General features: G+C 40.0%; 1 protein-coding gene across 3 annotated transcripts in view; it reads left to right on the top strand.

Moving 5' to 3' along the window:
• Positions 1–17500, top strand: part of LOC124429990 (homeobox protein homothorax) — a 371378-nt gene that overhangs the window by 30642 nt on the left and 323236 nt on the right. For all 3 annotated transcript variants that reach the window (XM_046975959.1, XM_046975958.1, XM_046975957.1), the window contains exons 5-6: positions 8883–8933; positions 15458–15649. In XM_046975959.1, coding sequence (XP_046831915.1) covers positions 8883–8933; positions 15458–15649 — 243 coding nt within the window. The remainder of the gene's footprint in view (positions 1–8882; positions 8934–15457; positions 15650–17500) is intronic.

Below are 17500 nucleotides of genomic sequence, written 5' to 3'. Positions count from 1 at the left end.
ATCGTTTCATCAAAACGTTATCTCGTCATATTTTTTGTTTTTGTATGTAAAAAATATATATATATATATATATATATATATATATATATATATATATAACATTGTTAAAGTTAGCTACGTTAACAGATAATGTACACAACATCGTATAACATTTCTATATACGCATATACACTAGCATTGACATAGACGTGCGATCGTACACGCAAGAATATACGCGATGAGGACACTCGAGATGACACCTCGTGGGCGTACAAAACGATGGCCCGGCTTCTTCGTCGATGTCGTAAAGGAAACGAGGGACGAAAAGATGGCAGAGCAAGAGCAAGAGCATAAGGAGAAGGAGGTGAAGGTAGAGGAGGAGGAGGATGAAGTGGAAGAGTAGAAGAAGGAAGAAAGAGGAGGAGAAGAATAAGAAGCTTGGTCGTGGCTACGGAAGAGTGCAAAGCAAGCACGCTTTCTGTGCTCCTCCCCTCCTCTCTTCTATACTATAAGGAGAGGGACACATAGCTAAGAGAGAGAGAGAGAGAGAGAGAGAAAGAGAGAGCTCGCGATCGTTGCGAGAAGGCGAGCCTTCGCACACGCGCTTGAATAATATCCTCCATTAGCATAAGCGAGAAATGAGCCAATGAGATGCTAATTGCCGGTCTTGCGTTTGGAGAATAATTACTGCGGGCCACTTCGACTGGCCGTTGTCGTTGTAAGCTTCTCTCTCTCTCTCTCTTCCTTTCTTTCTCTTTCCTAATATATGATTTCTTTCCCATCAATTTTTTGCTGTTGTTTTCTTTTTTTTTTATTATATTTTTTAAAGCAAACAAATCGAAATGACAATTTTCCGATAGAATGTAATACGTTCGTAATATGGTTATGATATAATTCATTTTGTTTGTTTAATTGCCAACGATCAAGTAGTATAATTTGGTGTAAGATATATTTGATTTGTGATTTTTCTGATGATTAACAACGTGTCTTCTTTTTCTTTTTTCTGTTTTTTTCTGTTTTTTTTTTGATGCTCGAGAAATAATATAATAAGATAGGGATGATATTTTTCCAATCGACACATGGGCCGCACGTGAACTCGCGTCTTAACCAAATAGGATGCTGCCAGAATAAGAGCCATCGGAGATCTAAATAAAAGTTCGACGAAGCATACTAGAAAGACTAACTCGAGTTCGCCTGTTAGCTGCTATGGAAGATCCATGTAACGGTACCCGAGGAACCAAGGATACTCGATGCCTCTTCACCAGCAAGGATCAAGAACGAAACCTTTATCCCCCTATATCGTTTATATCTTTTTCTTATTTTCTTGGATCGTCGAAAGAAAGCGCGCACGCGATTAGCCGCCGATGATCGTGCGTCTTCTCTCATGCCACGAATATTTCTCTCCTTTTTCTTCTTCTTCTTCTTCTTTTTCTTTTTTTTCCTTTTCTTCCTCTTTCACGAACGAACATGATAATCATTCGAATATCCTAATCGATATCGTACTTCTTCGTTTATCGATGACTATTGTAGTTACTCGTTAATTTTATATACTTACATACACATGTACATTTATATATATATATATATATATATATATATATATATATGTATGCATGTATGTATGTATGTATAGATTTGTACAATTTCTAAGTTTTTCATTGGGCTTGAATGTGTATAATGTATTTTTTTGTAATCGATAAGAGTACCTATTTCAGGTGGGATCAGAAGCGAAATAAGATATATCCGAATGATTTCGTGTAAGAATAAAAGAAGTTTTGAGTGGCCCGTTGAGCCTCGAAGAAATCGCGAAAGGATAGGAAGAAAGAAGAAGGTATAGCGAATGTGTAAAGTATAATGTAACGCGCTGAGGGACTGACGAACGCACCGCACCGTCGCCACTCCGGTGGTCCATAGGGAATTCTTTGTGGACGAATGCGAGGATTCGCGCTGCTTCCTTTTCTTTTTATCTCTCCTTTTCTCTCTCTCTTTCTCTTTCTTTCTTTCTTAACATCTTCGAATTCTCTCTTTTCCTTCCTCTTTCTTTTTTCTCTCTCTTTTTTCTTTTTTCCTTTTTCTTTCTTATTTCTTTTTTCTTTTGGCCTTTCATTATTATATGTACCATAATATTCTACAAGTTTTCGAAGAAAAACATTTATTCTTAATAGAATCGATTTATTTGAATTCAAAGATTATTCGAATCAATGATATCATCGAAATCCGATAATGAAAGATAATTAAAAATATATTTATATAGAATATTACCTAACTAACTAAGTAAGTAAGTACTTACTTACTTACTTACTTACTTACTTACTTAACTATCTACGTCTTCTTCCTTTACTTTAATTACTTACCTGTGTCATCATAATTGATCGATTAAAAAGACATACTTCGTCCGGTATTTATCGATACCGTTATAGAAAATTGACAAGGCTATTATCGATCGATAGTAGAAAAAACAACTTGCATAGGAATGCATTAGCAATTTCTAGTTTGAAGGGAGAGAGACGAACAGAGAGAAAGGGAGAGAGAGAAAGAGAGAGAGAGAGAGAGAGAGAGAGAGAGAGAGAAAGAGAGAGGTTTCAGATCGGAAGTAAAATAATTGCCGACACTTATATTTTTTCTCTTCTTTTTTCCTTTTTCTTTTTTTCCCTCATCATATCGTGTCAGGATCGTAGTTTGTACTTGTCTTACTTCACTCTTCGTATATACGTAGCTTTATATCGTCCCCGAGCGTGACATCGAGAAAAAGGAAAGAACATACTCGTAGCTCGTCACGTTCCATCTCTTTCTATCTCTCTCTCTCTCTCTCCCTCCTTCCCTCCCTCTCTCTTGCTCTTTGCCTTTTTAGAAGTTGGCACACGGCGCTCGTTAAGACGTTTACGTCGCCAAAATATTCGTAAAAATGCAGCTGCAGTTAAAGAGCGACGTCACATACCTATACACGTATATATATGTATGTATGTATGTGTGTATGTATATACGTCTTCGTTCTCTTGGTCTTCTTTATGCACGCAGCTTTTATGATCCGTCTGCATACCTACGAGAATTTTCGTCTTTCTTTTTTTTTTTTTTTTTTTTTTTATTTTTTTTCTTTTTCTTATTCTTTTTGTTTTTTTTTTTGTTTTTCTTTTTTTCTTTCTTTCTTCCCTTCTTTCTTCTTACCGTTACGTTTGGTGTATAACAGATACGTCACGTTTACTCGTTATCGTTGTTATTCATAATTTTATATATTTTTTAATACTTGGTTCGTACCAAGTCATAGATAGGTACATACATATACACACACACATACATATATATATATATATACATATATATGTAGTGTACACTGATACGTCGTTCTCTAATCGTAGCTTTTATAAGAATAATTTTTTTTCTAAGTACGTGGGTCTTTGAACGAGAGATAGAGATAGAGATAGAGATAGAGAGAGAGAGCTAGAGCTCGGAGTGTTTGCCGGTGACAAGTATTCCGCTGTTTAACAATATTTAAATATTGTCGCCTGGAGTGGCTGCGCATACCCGGTGCGTCGTAGATAAACCGTCCCTTGCTTGCACAGTGCTCTTGGGCTACCGTATATCGCCAGCATTCTTCACCATCTCTCTTTTGCGTGTGTACACATACATATATATACACACACACACATACATACACGTTCGTCATCTACGTCGGGAAGAATAATGTTTAGACGTAACGTGGAAAGCGAAAAGATGATTTTCCTTCCTTTCTTTTTGTTTTTCACAAGAAGAGGAAGAAGAAGAAGAGGAAGAAGAAGAAGACGATGACGAAGACGAAGGAAAATAGGAAAGAAGAAAAATAACAAAGAAAAAGAAAAAAAGAAAGAAAGCGGAAAAAAACGTGAAAGAAGACTTAGAATATAGATACTTAATACGTAGATTCATAGGATGGATTTACAAGATAGATAAACAACCGATAGATCTGAAGAGAATATTCATTGAAGCAGTTACTTTCTCTGTTTTTTTTCTTTTTTTATCATTTCATTATTTTTCTTCTTCTTCTTCTTCTTTTTCTTCTTTTTCTTCTTCTTTAATAGCCGTCGAGTCGTCGTATATTACTATTATAATTGGCGCTAATCCTGCGAAATAATTACCGAGTGGAAGGAACTTAACTCATAGGTGACGCGTAAAAAGAGGAAGTATCGGAACACCTTTGGACAGTTAATGCGATCGTCAACGAGATAAAAAAAAAAAAATAAAAAAAAGTTAAGAGCAACGTAGCTATGGAACGTACGATAGAATTAATTATACCTATATAAGAAATCTAATATAGGATAAAATCGCGATATAAAAGAGATATATACTTGGATGTCTCTTCCTTCTTAGTTATTTTGTTTTTCTTGTCCTTTTTTCCTTCTTCTCTCTCTCTCTCTCTCGTCTTTTCCATTTAACTTCGTCGATTTCTACGTATACGTAGATACGTAAGTTACGTTTAATAGCGAACGGGTGCGATAATGAAGCGATCGGGTGTCGGCCATCGGGCAAATTAGCAGCTTCGAAGAATGTTTTCGCGGGGGGTAATGGTATGTTGGTATTGGTGTTAGCGTTGGTGTTAGGTATGGCATGAAAGGAGCAAAGAAGAGCGGAGAAACATAGAGAGACAGAGAGAAAGACAGAGTCAGAGATACATATACAGAGAGAGAGAGAGAGAGAGAGAGAGAGAGAACGCTCGTAAATCAGCGAACATCGATAAGAGTCGTCGCGTCGTCCGCACGATGTCCCTCGTTAATAATTGATACAATTAACGGCCATTCATTAGAGACTCGCGAGACTCTCCGTTGTACACGTACCTACATGCATACGTCGTACTCTCTCATACATATATACATACATACGTATCTACATCTATAAACAAGTATATGTACAGTATACATATACACGTAAACACGTTGGTAGGGGAAGAATAACGCGCGAAACGATTTACATCCACTCAATGTTTCGCGCGCTTGTTTTCTCCGATCTACGCCGTTTCGGGGTCTGCCTTTTATTCGCGACAGATAGTCGATATCGTCGACAGTTTTTCTTCTTCCTCGACATTTCTCTTTACCGAACGAGTTCGAGCTCTACCAACAACGCTAATGACCGACGCGATCGCGCGAACTTGATGTTGTTTGGTCTACGTTCTCTCTCTCTCTCTCTCTCTCTCTCTCTCTCTCTCTCTCTCTCTTTCTACCTTTCTCCCTCTCTTTCTCTATCTATCTATCTCTTTCTCTCCTAAACTCACCATTATTTTCTCTCTCTCTCTCTCTCTCTTTCTCTGTTTCTTCTTTCTCTCTCTTTTTCTTTTTTTCTTCTTCTTACTTTTTTCTTTTCTTTTTTTTCTTTTTTTTTTTTTGTTACCATCCAATTAGCGAGCACGTCGAGGTTTATCGCGACGTCTGATTTATCGAATATTTTCTATGATTTATCCCCGCGACGAGGTATCGTTTTTCTTTAGCCGTAGGGAAAATCGCGGCGAGAGCAATGAATAGTAAAAGCAATAGTAGATTATTTCGTTTCGAGTTTTTCGTAAATAGCGATAATTCCTTCGACGATGGACGACACGCGCGCGAAGGAATATTTCCGAATGATAATATTGATAAAGAAAACGAGAGCGAGAGAGAGAGAGAGAGGGGGGGGGGGAGAAAAAAAGAGTATACCTATCGCACGTAAGTGCTGTATTATTAATTAACGTAGTCGAGAAGTCAAAGCAAGTTAAAGGATAAAAGAAAAGAAAAGGAAAATGAAATAAGAATCGTGCGATACGAAGGAAAGAGAGAGAAAAAGAGAGAGAGAAAAAGAGGGAGGGAATGTTTAAGAGAGAAAAGCGTAATAGCTTCATAAAATCTTAATGAATATTTATAAACGCATCGAATACATCGTTATCGATACGAAAAATTCGATTAATTGCTTAGCAATATCGTACTATCGCAAATTTTCATACGATCGAAATACGTTCTCTACGTTAATTTCTTTTATGCCTTTTTTTTTACCCTGTCATGTTCTTTTTTTTTTTTTTTCTTATTTACATTACACGGATAATATCCCAACCTATCTATGACTTTATAAAATGAAATGAAAAAGAGAAGAAAGAAAGGAAAAAAAAGAAGATGAAGAAGAAGAAGAAGAAGAAGGAGAAAAAGAGGAAAAAAAAGAAGAAAGAAGCGTGAAAAATTATTGTCGATTCCTGTTCCGACAAAGGATATTGTATGGAGAGGCGCGAAAAGTATGGTTCGAAGGGAGGGAATAGAGGGAAGATGAAAGAGAAAAAGAGAGAGAGAAAGAGAGAGAGAGACGTTCATTTACGCGCGTACGTGCACCTCACATAGATATCTTGCGCATGCATCAAATAGCGGTGAGTGCAACGGGCGAGTGCAGCGAGCTTCACGCTGCGTTGCGTTTCACCGAGCGCAGATAGACGGAAAGAACGTCTTGCACTTGAATAAGAAGAAAAAGAAGAGAGAAGGAAAGAGAGAGAGAGAGAGAGAGAGAGAGAGAGAGAGAGAGAGAGAGAGAGAGAGTGTGTATGTGTGTGTTTGTATGTGTATGTGTGCATGTGTATATATGTAAGAAGGATAGAAAAGGAGAGAAAAGTGAGGGCGTCTCGCTTCCGTCGAGTCCTCCATGTCGGAGATGGCTTATAAATAACACCATCTCTGCGCTTCTTCCTGCGTTTTGTCAGTTTTTCTTCGGCATCCTCCTCTTCCTCCTCACTCTTTCTCTCTCTCTCTCTCTATCTTCATCTTCTTCATTTTCTTCTTCTTCTTCTTCTTCTTCTTCTTCTCCTGCTTATCCTCAGGCTCCTCTTCTTCGTCTTCTTCGAGATTCTCGTCTGCGTGCAACGCAAGCCTAATTAATACAGCGCGATGAACGATCGTGGCAAAACCTTCGAAATGATCGTGTGTGTGCGTTAGAGAAAAAGAGAGAGTGAGAGAAAGAGAGAATGAGGGTAAGGGATAGAAAGAGAGAGAGAGAGAGAAAACGTATGTAGATACACACGTTCACCCACGCGAGAATTCGGAACGAGAGATGAGTGCTTAGCGTATTTTTGTGTGTCTGTATGTGTGTGTGTGTGTGTGTGTATGCGGTTGGATATAGAGAAGACATTGTCCGAGGAGAGACTGAGTCGAGAATCGACTACTTCTCGCACGATCTCGTTCAGAAAACCACCCGGGAGTTTCGTTACCGATATCATCTTCTCTCTCTCTCTCTCTCTCTCTCTCTCTCCCTCTTTCTCTCTCGTACTCTTCGTTTTTATATTTCTTTCCTTTTTTTTTTTTACTTCTTTTGCATATCCTGAATCGCCGATGAAGAGTTCCGAGAGTGTCGAGATGGAGTATACTTTTTTAAGGGTGGTTCGCCATTATCGTTATATGTATTAATACATTCGCATGTACATATATAGGTGTATATGAAAGGATGAGTCATGTAAAAAAAAAAAAAATTGTTTCTTTTTCTCTCTCGTTTCTTTTTTTCTTTTCTTTCTTTTTTTTTTTTTTTTTTTTACATTCTCATTAGTTAGACTACCGAAAGGCAAATCGAAGATTGGATCGGGGAACGAAAATATCGATATGGGAGAGATGTTAATGAAATTCCGAGTTTGAATATACTATGAAAGAGAGAGGTACGAGCAACGAGATAAGTGTGGTGAGATTCGAAGGAAGAGTCCATTGGTGGCATATCGAAGAAGACGAAGAAGAAGACAAAGAAGAAGAAGAAGAAGAAGAAAAACAAAAGAAGAAGAAGATGAAAAATAAGAGTTGCAAATAATTTTCGTAGAGTTGCCGTTATCCGTGCTGAGGACTCATCGTGCTTTTCTCTTTCTCTCTCTCTCTCTCTCTCTCTCTCTCTATCTTCCTGTTTCTCTTTCTACACGTTATCGCCCGCGCAGAATCATAATGGGCCATAATTGCATAAATATAATGTTAATTAACAATTAAGATTGCCGCTTTGCCTAATTGAATCGGCGCTTCTGCGAGCTCAGAGGGGACATCGCTTTACGAACGTATAGTCCTTTCTTGCTTTCTCTCTCGTGAACACACACTTTCGTTTTATTTCAAGACAGACAGACAGAGAAAAAGAGAGGGAGAGATAGAGAGAGAGAAAGAGAGAGAGAGAGAGAGATAGAGGAACAGAGATAGAGAACGACGATGGTGGTTTAAGCGGTACGGCGTATCGAAAAATTATGCGAATGGTCTTTCTGCGTATGCACTTTCGATAGCTCGTCGAATCGGAGCCGGAAGACCGGCCTCATTCTCTTTCTCTCTTTTGAGGTTATTTTTCGATTGGTATATTGAAGAGTAAAAAAAGAAAAAGACGACAGAGAGAGAGAGAGAGAGAGAGAGAGAGAGAGAGAGAGACAGCGAGAGAAAAGAGAAAAATAAATAAATAAAAGGAAAAATAAAGGAAAAGAAGAGAGAAGAGGAACATTTTTGGAAAGCTTTCGTTGGTTTTTATTATCCAACTCGTTTGAGAAGAATTAATGCGATAATATTATGAAGTTATTACATCGTCGAGTAAATGGCCTTCTCTTGTTTCTACATCTTCACCCTTACGCGTTCTCCATTCTTTCTTTGAGTTCTTTTCATCTCTCTTTTCTCTCTCCTTCTCTCTTCTCTCTCTCTCTCTCTCTCTCTCTCTCTCTCTCTCTCTCTCTTTTTTCTCTTTCATTCTCTTTGCGATATCGACGAAACTCACAAATGGAATTTAGTAACGCAATTAGCGTATACCCGAGGATGCAGTAATAATTAATTCACGTTAATCGACTCTCCGCTTCGTTCGAGAATATACCTATCTACCTATCTACCTACCTACCTCCTACCTACTTGCGTACAAAAATAAAAATTCTTTCTTAAAAATATCCATTTCACATTAACCATACGTTCTTTTTCTTTTTTTACTTTCAGATGGTTCAAGCGATTCAGGTCCTTCGATTTCACCTCCTCGAACTTGAAAAGGTAAGTTCGTAATAACGATTTAAATTAGATTATACTATGATCTCCTTTTCTCTCTCTTTTTTTTTTTTCTTCTTCTTCTTCCTTTTCTCTTTTAATCGCCATTTTGTTCTCCCCTTTTTTTTCACTTTAATCAGACACTTCGTATTTATTAAATTAATTCGATAAAAAGAGAGAGTGAGAAAGAGAGAACTCGTACCTATTCTGTTATATCTTCTCTCTCTCTCTCTCTCTCTCTCTCTCTCTCTTACTTTCTCGTCATCGTCATTCTCGTCCTTCTCCTTCTACTGAAGACTATCTTAATCGAACGACGATCGATAAGTCGATAAACGTTCGTGGAAGAACGTCCGACGCATACGTATCAAAAGTTTTCGGTCTCGTAGATGCCTATGCGGTCCCGCGCTTTTTTTGCGACCGCATTTTATCATACAAAATAGCCGGACATCCATCGCATTTCCATCGAAATGGCAGCTGACGTGGCGGCCATTGGTTCTGCTCGAGAGGTGGCCCTCGCGCGCGCGTGCACACACTCTCTCTCTCTCTCTCTCTCTGTCTCTCCACTCTCTTTCCCTCTCCCTCTTTCTCCTTTCCTCCATCTCCTCCATCTCCTCCTCCTTCTCCTTCTCCTCCTCTTCCTCCTAGTCTTTACCGCTCAGTTTAGCTCGATCGTGCAATTTTATAGCAATTTTATAGCAATTTTCCTCATTCGAGATGATTACATTATTGTGAAAAATGATATACCTACATATCTATGTATGCATGATAGCTGTCCAATCGTACGGTTAGCCACGGTTATCGAAGAGACTTAGGATGGTATTCGTTGAAATGACGTCAATTCGATTTTAAAATTGAATTGACGTCATTTCAACGCTCACACGTTTATGTCGACTAACCCTTGCTATCTATACAATATAATCACCCTTTTGTCATTTTTCGTTTCTTTCGTCAGAAGTTAAAAAGATTTCAATTGGCGTTTTATTTCTTTTTTTCTTTTTTTTTTTTTTTTTTTTTTTAAACTTGTCGATTATTATATATCGATCGTAGTAAAAAATTTCATATCCTTTTAAATATATCATCAAGTATCATTAGAAAACGTAATATTTCACGTAACGTTTCATTTATTTCTTACGTTAATGAATGGAAAAAGATAATTAAATTATCCTGTATCCTTGTACCTTTGTACAACGTATTATAATACGACGTAAAAGAAAAAACAACGATGATAATTAATTAACAAGCAATGTATACGTAATATGGAATTTTATTAGACGATTTTGTACGAACGATTATGAACGTATTTGACGAGGACACGCGTCACGTGTGGCTGCGAAATATCGGACGGTAAAAGAAGATTGAAACGTTTCTGTTACCCAGGAGAAACTCGAAGTCGAGCTGAGCGATCGAGGTTGAGCGGAATGCAGCAAACGCGAGATGGAGAGGATTCCATAAATATCTGCGTTCAAAGTAAAGAGAGAAGGAGAGAGAGAGAGAGAGAAAGAGAGAGAGAGAGATAGATAGATAGATAGATAGATAAAGAGAGAGAGAGAGAGAGAGAGAGAGAGAGAGAGAGAGAGAGGGCGTGAGGCTGGAAGAAAAGGAGTAGAGAGAGGAGACCAATCGGGATGAGAGGCATGGTAGCCCGCGGTGCTGAGCCTCGTGCATTTAACATTTTCGAACCAATCGTGTATTAGCATAATTACGTTTTGCTGGAGCCCGGTGCGTGGAAGGAAGGGCCAGACGGGCCTCACATACACACGTATCCCTCTTTATCTTTCTCCGTCATTCTTTCTCTCTGTCTTTTTCTCTCTCGCACACTCCTGCACTCCTGAGCACTTGAGCACCTCGAGCCTATCTCGTTCCTCGTCTTTTCCAAAGCTCGGTACATTCTGCCTCCTTCTTTTCCATTTTTCGTCTTACTCTCTCTCTCTCTCTTTATATCTATCTATTTATCTATCTATATATCTGTCTATCTATCTATCTATCTATCTATCTTTTTCTTTCTTTTACTCTTTTACTTGCTCCCTTCCTCTTGAACTCTGGGCCAGCGGCGGGGACAGCCGGCATATATGCACACACCGTCACTGGTTAGAGAGCGGTAAATTTCTTATGGTGTATTATGGCGCGGAGTGCATACCAACGGGATTCGTACGGGTAGAAACGCGCGGACGTGCTACGGAAAACTGGTTCCAACCTATACGAGGACACCTCTATTCTTTCTTTCAAGAGAGAATGAAAAAGAGAGAGAGAGAGAGAAAGAGAAAGAGAGTGAGAGAGAGAGAGAGAGAGAGAGAGAGAGAGAGAGAGAGAGATTATCCTGTTCCATTTGGATGTTTCTTCGCAAATTTATTTATTTTCTTGTATGAGATTAAAACTCGTAGATAATAGATCATTGTATTAAGTATTAAGATTAGGATAATTTATGGTAAAAATCAGCAAAAAAAAGAAAAAAAAAGAAAAATTACTCGAATATCGATCGAGGAATAAATCTTGAACGTTTTACATATTTTTATCTTGTTGATGAGAGAAGAGAAAAAGTATTGGGACACCCGGTATATAGGTAGCCTGTGCGTGCCGTAAGGGGTGGTCAGATTGTGAATCGGTCCGCGAGAGGGACCGAGACAGACACCCCGAAACCTTCATTACCTTTGGCTTCAAAGGAGCCCATTGTGCCGTAAATGGGGTTCCCTGCTTTCCTTCTTCTTTTTTCCTTTTCTTTCTTTTTTTCTTTCTTTTTTCTTTCTTTCTTTCTTCCTTCCTTACTTCCTTTCTTTCTTTCTTTCTTTCTTTCTTTCTTTCTTTCTTTCTTTCTTCGTACGTACCCCGCACGGATCTGTTTCATTCTTCGGCGTTTGCCTTTTCGAGAGTCCACGAAGAGTGGAAATATAGTGGAGGTGGAGGAGAAGGAGGAATGGAAGGAAAAAGAGTTTACTTGTTTGGCTTGACATGAATTTTCGTGTAATTTTGATGTCAAATAAAAGAAAAAAAAAAAAAAAAAAAAAAAAAAGAAAGAAAAAAGATAAAAGGAAAAAAAAATGGAAAAAGGAATTTCAAAATTTGCCTTTTTCTTCTTCCTCCTCTTCTTCTTTTTCTTCTACGTCTAATTATTATTATTAGATGGTCGAGAAGGAAGCTAAAGGTGTTCTATAAGTCTATATAGAGATGCTCGCTTTTCCTTTACTTTCGCGTTAAAGCGTTACCGTGTACACGGCAGCATCCCCTTTTTCGTACCTTCGGGCCTTGTTAAATCGTCCATAAAATGAGAATAATCTCGAGTTACAGGCGACAGCATCTTCCTTCTCGTCCTCATACTCAAAACGTCGTTCTCGTTGTCGTCGTCGTCGTCGTCGTCTTTCGAATATTCTACGGCCATTAATTTTTTTTTTTTCCCCTTTCACGTAATGCAACTTCGCTCTATGTAGATATTTTATTATCTATGTTTTAAAGTTGATATTATTTGTTGACAATGAGAACTTCTCTCGGATGGTATAATGGTATGCGATAAAATATGCCTTTGCTTGATATCTCGTAAAGATTGTTCAGCCTCTCTCTCTCTCTCTCTCTCTCTCTCTCTCTCTTTCTTGAATGTTTGAGTTCTATATAACAAGAGAGCATGTGAACCTTTTGCTCGTTCGATCTTCGAAGAAGAAGAAGAAGAAGAAAGAGAAGAAGATAAAGAAGAAGAAGAAGAAAAAGAAGAGAAAGAAGAAGAAGAAGAAGAAGATAAAGAAGAAGAAGAAGAAGAAGAAGAAGAGGGATACGCTCGAATGCGAGTCGAGTGTTCCGTGTCGTCGGGGACCTCTTGGATCCTATGTCGAGCGGGGTGAGATCATGGTCTGCGGTGTAGGATAACGTCGTGACTCAAAGGGCCGATAGTTCGCAAGAGGACGGAAAAGAAAAAGAAAAAGGAAAAAAAAAAGAGAAAAAAGAAGAAAGAGAGAGAGAGAGAGAGAAAGAGAAGACGAAGAAGAAGAAGATGAAGAAGAAGAAGGAAAAAAAAAGGACGTCATGCTTATGGGCATTCGTATCGTATGTTCCAGATCATAACCGAACGAGCGCGCGCGTTCGCTCGCTCGTTCGCTCGCTCGCTCGCTCGCTCGCTCGTTCGTTCGTTCGATCGCGTGGATCGTTGTCGTCGATGCAATAATATGACTTTCAGGCTGGTCACACCGCACGCCACCGTTAAAATACGATATTTCGCGGTGATCGGAATAGGAGAGACCCACTGAGACCTTCCTTTGGTATTAAACCTTCAACGGTGTATCTCATTGTGAAATCCAATTTTCAGGCTTAACATCGGACGTGATTATATTACTATGTTAATCGAATAAAAAAAAAAAATTATATATATATATATATATATATTTGTATGTATTTTTTATTTTTTTTATTTGAGGGATATTTTAGAAAAGAATAACATTTTTATTATTTTTAATATAATAATAATAATATTAATAATAATATAATTGATCCATCTGAATTATTCATGGAATTTGTAATCTGGTAATATCGACGAAACAATATTTATATCTGAACGAATAAGAAAATAAAAAGGAGTAAGAGTGAAAGAGAGAGAGAGAGAGAGAGAGAGAGAGAGAGAGAGAGAGAGAGAGAGAGAGAGAGAGAGAGAGAGAGAGAGAGAGAGAGAGAGAGGAAAGGAGGGAGAGGGAGAGAGAATGAAATCGGCTCGTAATGTATTCGTTTCGATCTCGTTCGGACACGATTTTAGAAAGGAGTACTCTCTTATCGAGGATTCGACCGTAGCGAAAGAGAGTGAGTGGGTGGTTTGGGGGTGTCGTTGTGTCGAACAGGAAAATAAGAATCTCCGAGGTATACGATGTTCGCCGAAGCGTATCAAAATCTCAGTTCGGAACGACGTCGAGGACGACGACGACGACGACGACGAGGTAGGACGAGGATGAGGACGACGTCGCATGGACTTCGGGAGAGAAGATATCGTGCGGAGAGAAGGAAGAGTCCGAAATGAAAGTAGTAAAAAAAAAAGAAGAAAGAAAAAAAAGGACGTAGAAAAAAAAATGAGGAAAGATAAAAAAAAAAAAAAGAAAAGAACAAGGAACAGAAAGGTAGGAGAAGGAAGAAAAACGAGAAAGTAAAGAAAAGGAGAAGAAAAAAAAGAAAGAAAGAAAGAAAGAAAGAAAGACAGAAAGAAAGAAAAGAAAAGAAGTAAAAGAGAGGTCGACGTTTCGGTCGACTCTCTCGATATCTCTCTCGTTGGATGGCTAGCAGCTAGCTCGTCGTAGGATGGTTGGCCGGATGGTTGGCTCGATGGTTGTTGGCTCGATGGTTGTTGGCTCGAGTGTGCGTGAGGAGAGAGCGTCCTGCTTGGAAAGAGGAGAGGGAAGGCGAGTCCTTTCGGCGATCATCGTGCAGGAGCCGGGCCTCGTTTCTTTTCTTCGGTGAGCATTGTCGGCCGGTTGCTTCGACTCGACTCGACTCCCGGCGGATCAAATTCTAACCAGTCGGGCATTACAACCGCTGTCCTTCGAGCTCTTTTCCTCCCCTCGATCTTCACGATCGCCAAGATCTCTCCTCTCTTCCACCTCATCATCCTACGTCCTTCGAAGCCCGCGTTAAAGAGAGTCTAGTCATCTCGTCGAGATAGGCATTGTGTTACCGTGTCGTCACGCTGTGCCCGTACTTCCATCGAAGAAAAATATTTCTCAGTAGAGAAAAGACCGTGAAAGCTCGCACCTTAACGAGAAGAAAAGAAGTACGTAGAACGCGTAGTCGATTCGAGCAAAAAATTAATCACGCTCTAATAGCACCTCGTCCCTCGCACCCCTTGCCCGCTCCCTTTCTCCCACTCTCAATCTCACCTAACTCACCTCGTCTCTTGTACTAGTCTCTTTCTTTGAAAGAAACAAGAAGAGTGGGAGAGAGGGAGGGGGAGGGGGAAGATCGTACCTGTCGATTTTCTTCATTCCCGCAAAAATCTTTGGCTCGAAGTCGCTCTTGACCTTCCATCGGACGTTCCACACACGAACGTGTTCTCTCTCTCTCTCTCTCTCTCTCTCTATTTTATAGATAAATACCTAAAGAAAGAGAAAGAGAGAAAGAGATTTAACAGGAACGATGGAGGAGAGAGAGAGAGAGAGAGATGGGGAGAGAAGGTTCTGTGGAAGAAACTTCTCTTCCCATCACTCTTCCCCCCTCTCCTTGATTTACATATAACAAGATAACGATTTTTATTTGCTCCTCCCTTATATAATACATTTTTTCTAAATCGAATGGGTAAAGAGGAGAAGAAGAAGAAGAAGAAGGAGGAGGAGGAGGAGGAGGAGAGGTGGGTCCTATAGGTTCGTCGGTGCTTCATTTGCATACATAACATTCCGGTCGAGTGGCCACTGGTCACTCTCCCGTATCTATCTCCCTCCTCTTATTTTCTCTCTTTTTCTCTCTCTCTCTCTCTCTTTCTCATTCTTGTCGTCTCTCTTATTTTTTATCACTTTGAAAGCGTAGAAGAAAGCATCTAACCGTCTCTCTCCTTTCTTTTGAACGATCATTTTCAGGTGCACGAGCTCTGCGACAACTTCTGCCACCGGTACATCAGCTGTCTGAAGGGCAAGATGCCGATCGACTTGGTGATCGACGACCGAGAGAGCTCGAAGCCGCCGGAAATGGGTAACGGGCTAGACGGAGGCGGTCCCAGGAGCACAGCCGACAGCACCAGCCACACGGACGGAGCTAGCACGCCCGACGTCGTGAGTACCTCACCATCGTCAACGTCTTACTATCCGCACGACGCGCTCACCCCCCACCACCACCATCACCACCATCACAATCACCACAATCACCATAATAATCACCACAATCACCACCATCACCAAAACCACCACCACCACCACCACCACCACCACCAGAATAACAATAGCAATAGTAATAATTACGGTGGTATCGGGAGTACCGCGAGTACTAGCAGCACCCCTTTGCAACTGAGCCAAAACCAAAGTCAAAGCCATCAGTCTGCGACTTCGCAGTCGAGCACGACCGCCAACAACAACCACAACAACAACAACAACAGCAGCAACAACAACAACAACAACAACAACAACAATAGTAGTAACAGTAACAATAACAGTAACAGTACCAACAACAACAACAACAACAACAATAATAACAACAACAGTCACACGACCACCACCAATAATACCGCTATTACCCCAAGTAGCGCCGCCACAACTCCCAACTCCCTAAAGCGTACGCACCAACAGATGATGATGGCAGCCGCGGCGGCATCCGCGATGGCCACCTCGCCGCACGCAGCCGCATCCGCGCCCCCTGCGCACGCGCACGCCGCCCTCGCCGCCTACCACACCATCAGCTCGGCCGTATACCCGTGCTCGTAATTGGCCCTCTGGCTCTGCGCGCCGAGTCGCACCGCGAGCAGCCCTTAGCTACTCTTCTTCTTCTTCTTTTTCTTCTTCTTCTTCTTCATCTTTCTCTCGACTTTCCTTTTCTCATCCTCCACTCTCTCTCTTTCTCTCTCTCTCTTTTTTTTCTTCCTCTCTTTTGGATTCGAAAAGATTTCCCGTCTTTATTTTTCTCGCGACGGTTTGTTGGACTGGCGCTACTTGTCGGATTTCATAAACTCTCTTTCTCTCTCTCTCTCTCTCTCTCTCTCTCTTTCTATATATATATATATATATATATATATATATATATATATATATATATATATCGTACTCTCTGTCTTTCTATGTCTTTCACTTTTATTCTCCAACCCTCTCCCTCCCTTTTCCTCTCTATCTCACTCTCTCTCTTTCTCTCTGACTCTCTGTCTCGATGTACATATAATAATTATAATTATTATTGTTATTTAGCGACGACTGACTTCCTAAAATGTATATCCATTGTTTTTCACGGTATTTCAACGTTGCTTCATTTGTCGATATCTCTATATACCTCGTTTGATGTTGTCCCTTGTTAAGTTTCGTATTTCTTTTGTAAATATTTACGAGGAAGAGAAAGAGAGAAAGAGAGACAGAAAGAAAGAAAGAGAGAGAGAGAGAGAGGAGGGGAAGAGAAGAAGAGAGATAAAAGAAGAAGGTAGACAGACAAACAGACAGATAGTTAGACAAACAGAGAGAGAGAGAGAGAGAGAGAAAGAAAAAGAGGGAGACAGAGAGACGGACAGACAGACAGACAGACAGACAGACATCGTGTCTTTGTCCTTCTTACGTCGAAAGAAGCTGATTGCATAAAACGAAGAGGAACGTTTCTAAATGTATTTCGAGGATCGCACGGTCCTGTTCGTCCGTTGACATCGACGCGTGTTCAACTCTTACCATTCGTGAAAACATATTTCGAGATATTTTCGCAGCGATTTACTGTCTTGGAAAGCGGCCGTAATGGGCTATTATCGCGAGGTAAAGTGGGGAAAGGCAGAGAAAGAAAGAGGCAGTGCAGCCGAGAGAACATAAATGAGAAAGAAAGAGAGAGAGAGAGAGAGAGAGAGAGAGTAGATTATGCAACAGATTTTGTGTGTCTCTGTTCTTTGACTCTACTTTCGCCCCTTTCGCCTCTGTTTCTTCATCTTGTTCATTCTTCTTCTT

This window comes from Vespa crabro, chromosome 17 (genome assembly GCF_910589235.1).
Source record: "Vespa crabro chromosome 17, iyVesCrab1.2, whole genome shotgun sequence".
NCBI lineage: Eukaryota > Metazoa > Arthropoda > Insecta > Hymenoptera > Vespidae > Vespa > Vespa crabro.
Note: the sequence above shows the minus strand (reverse complement) of the source record. Positions and strands in the feature narration are given on the sequence as shown.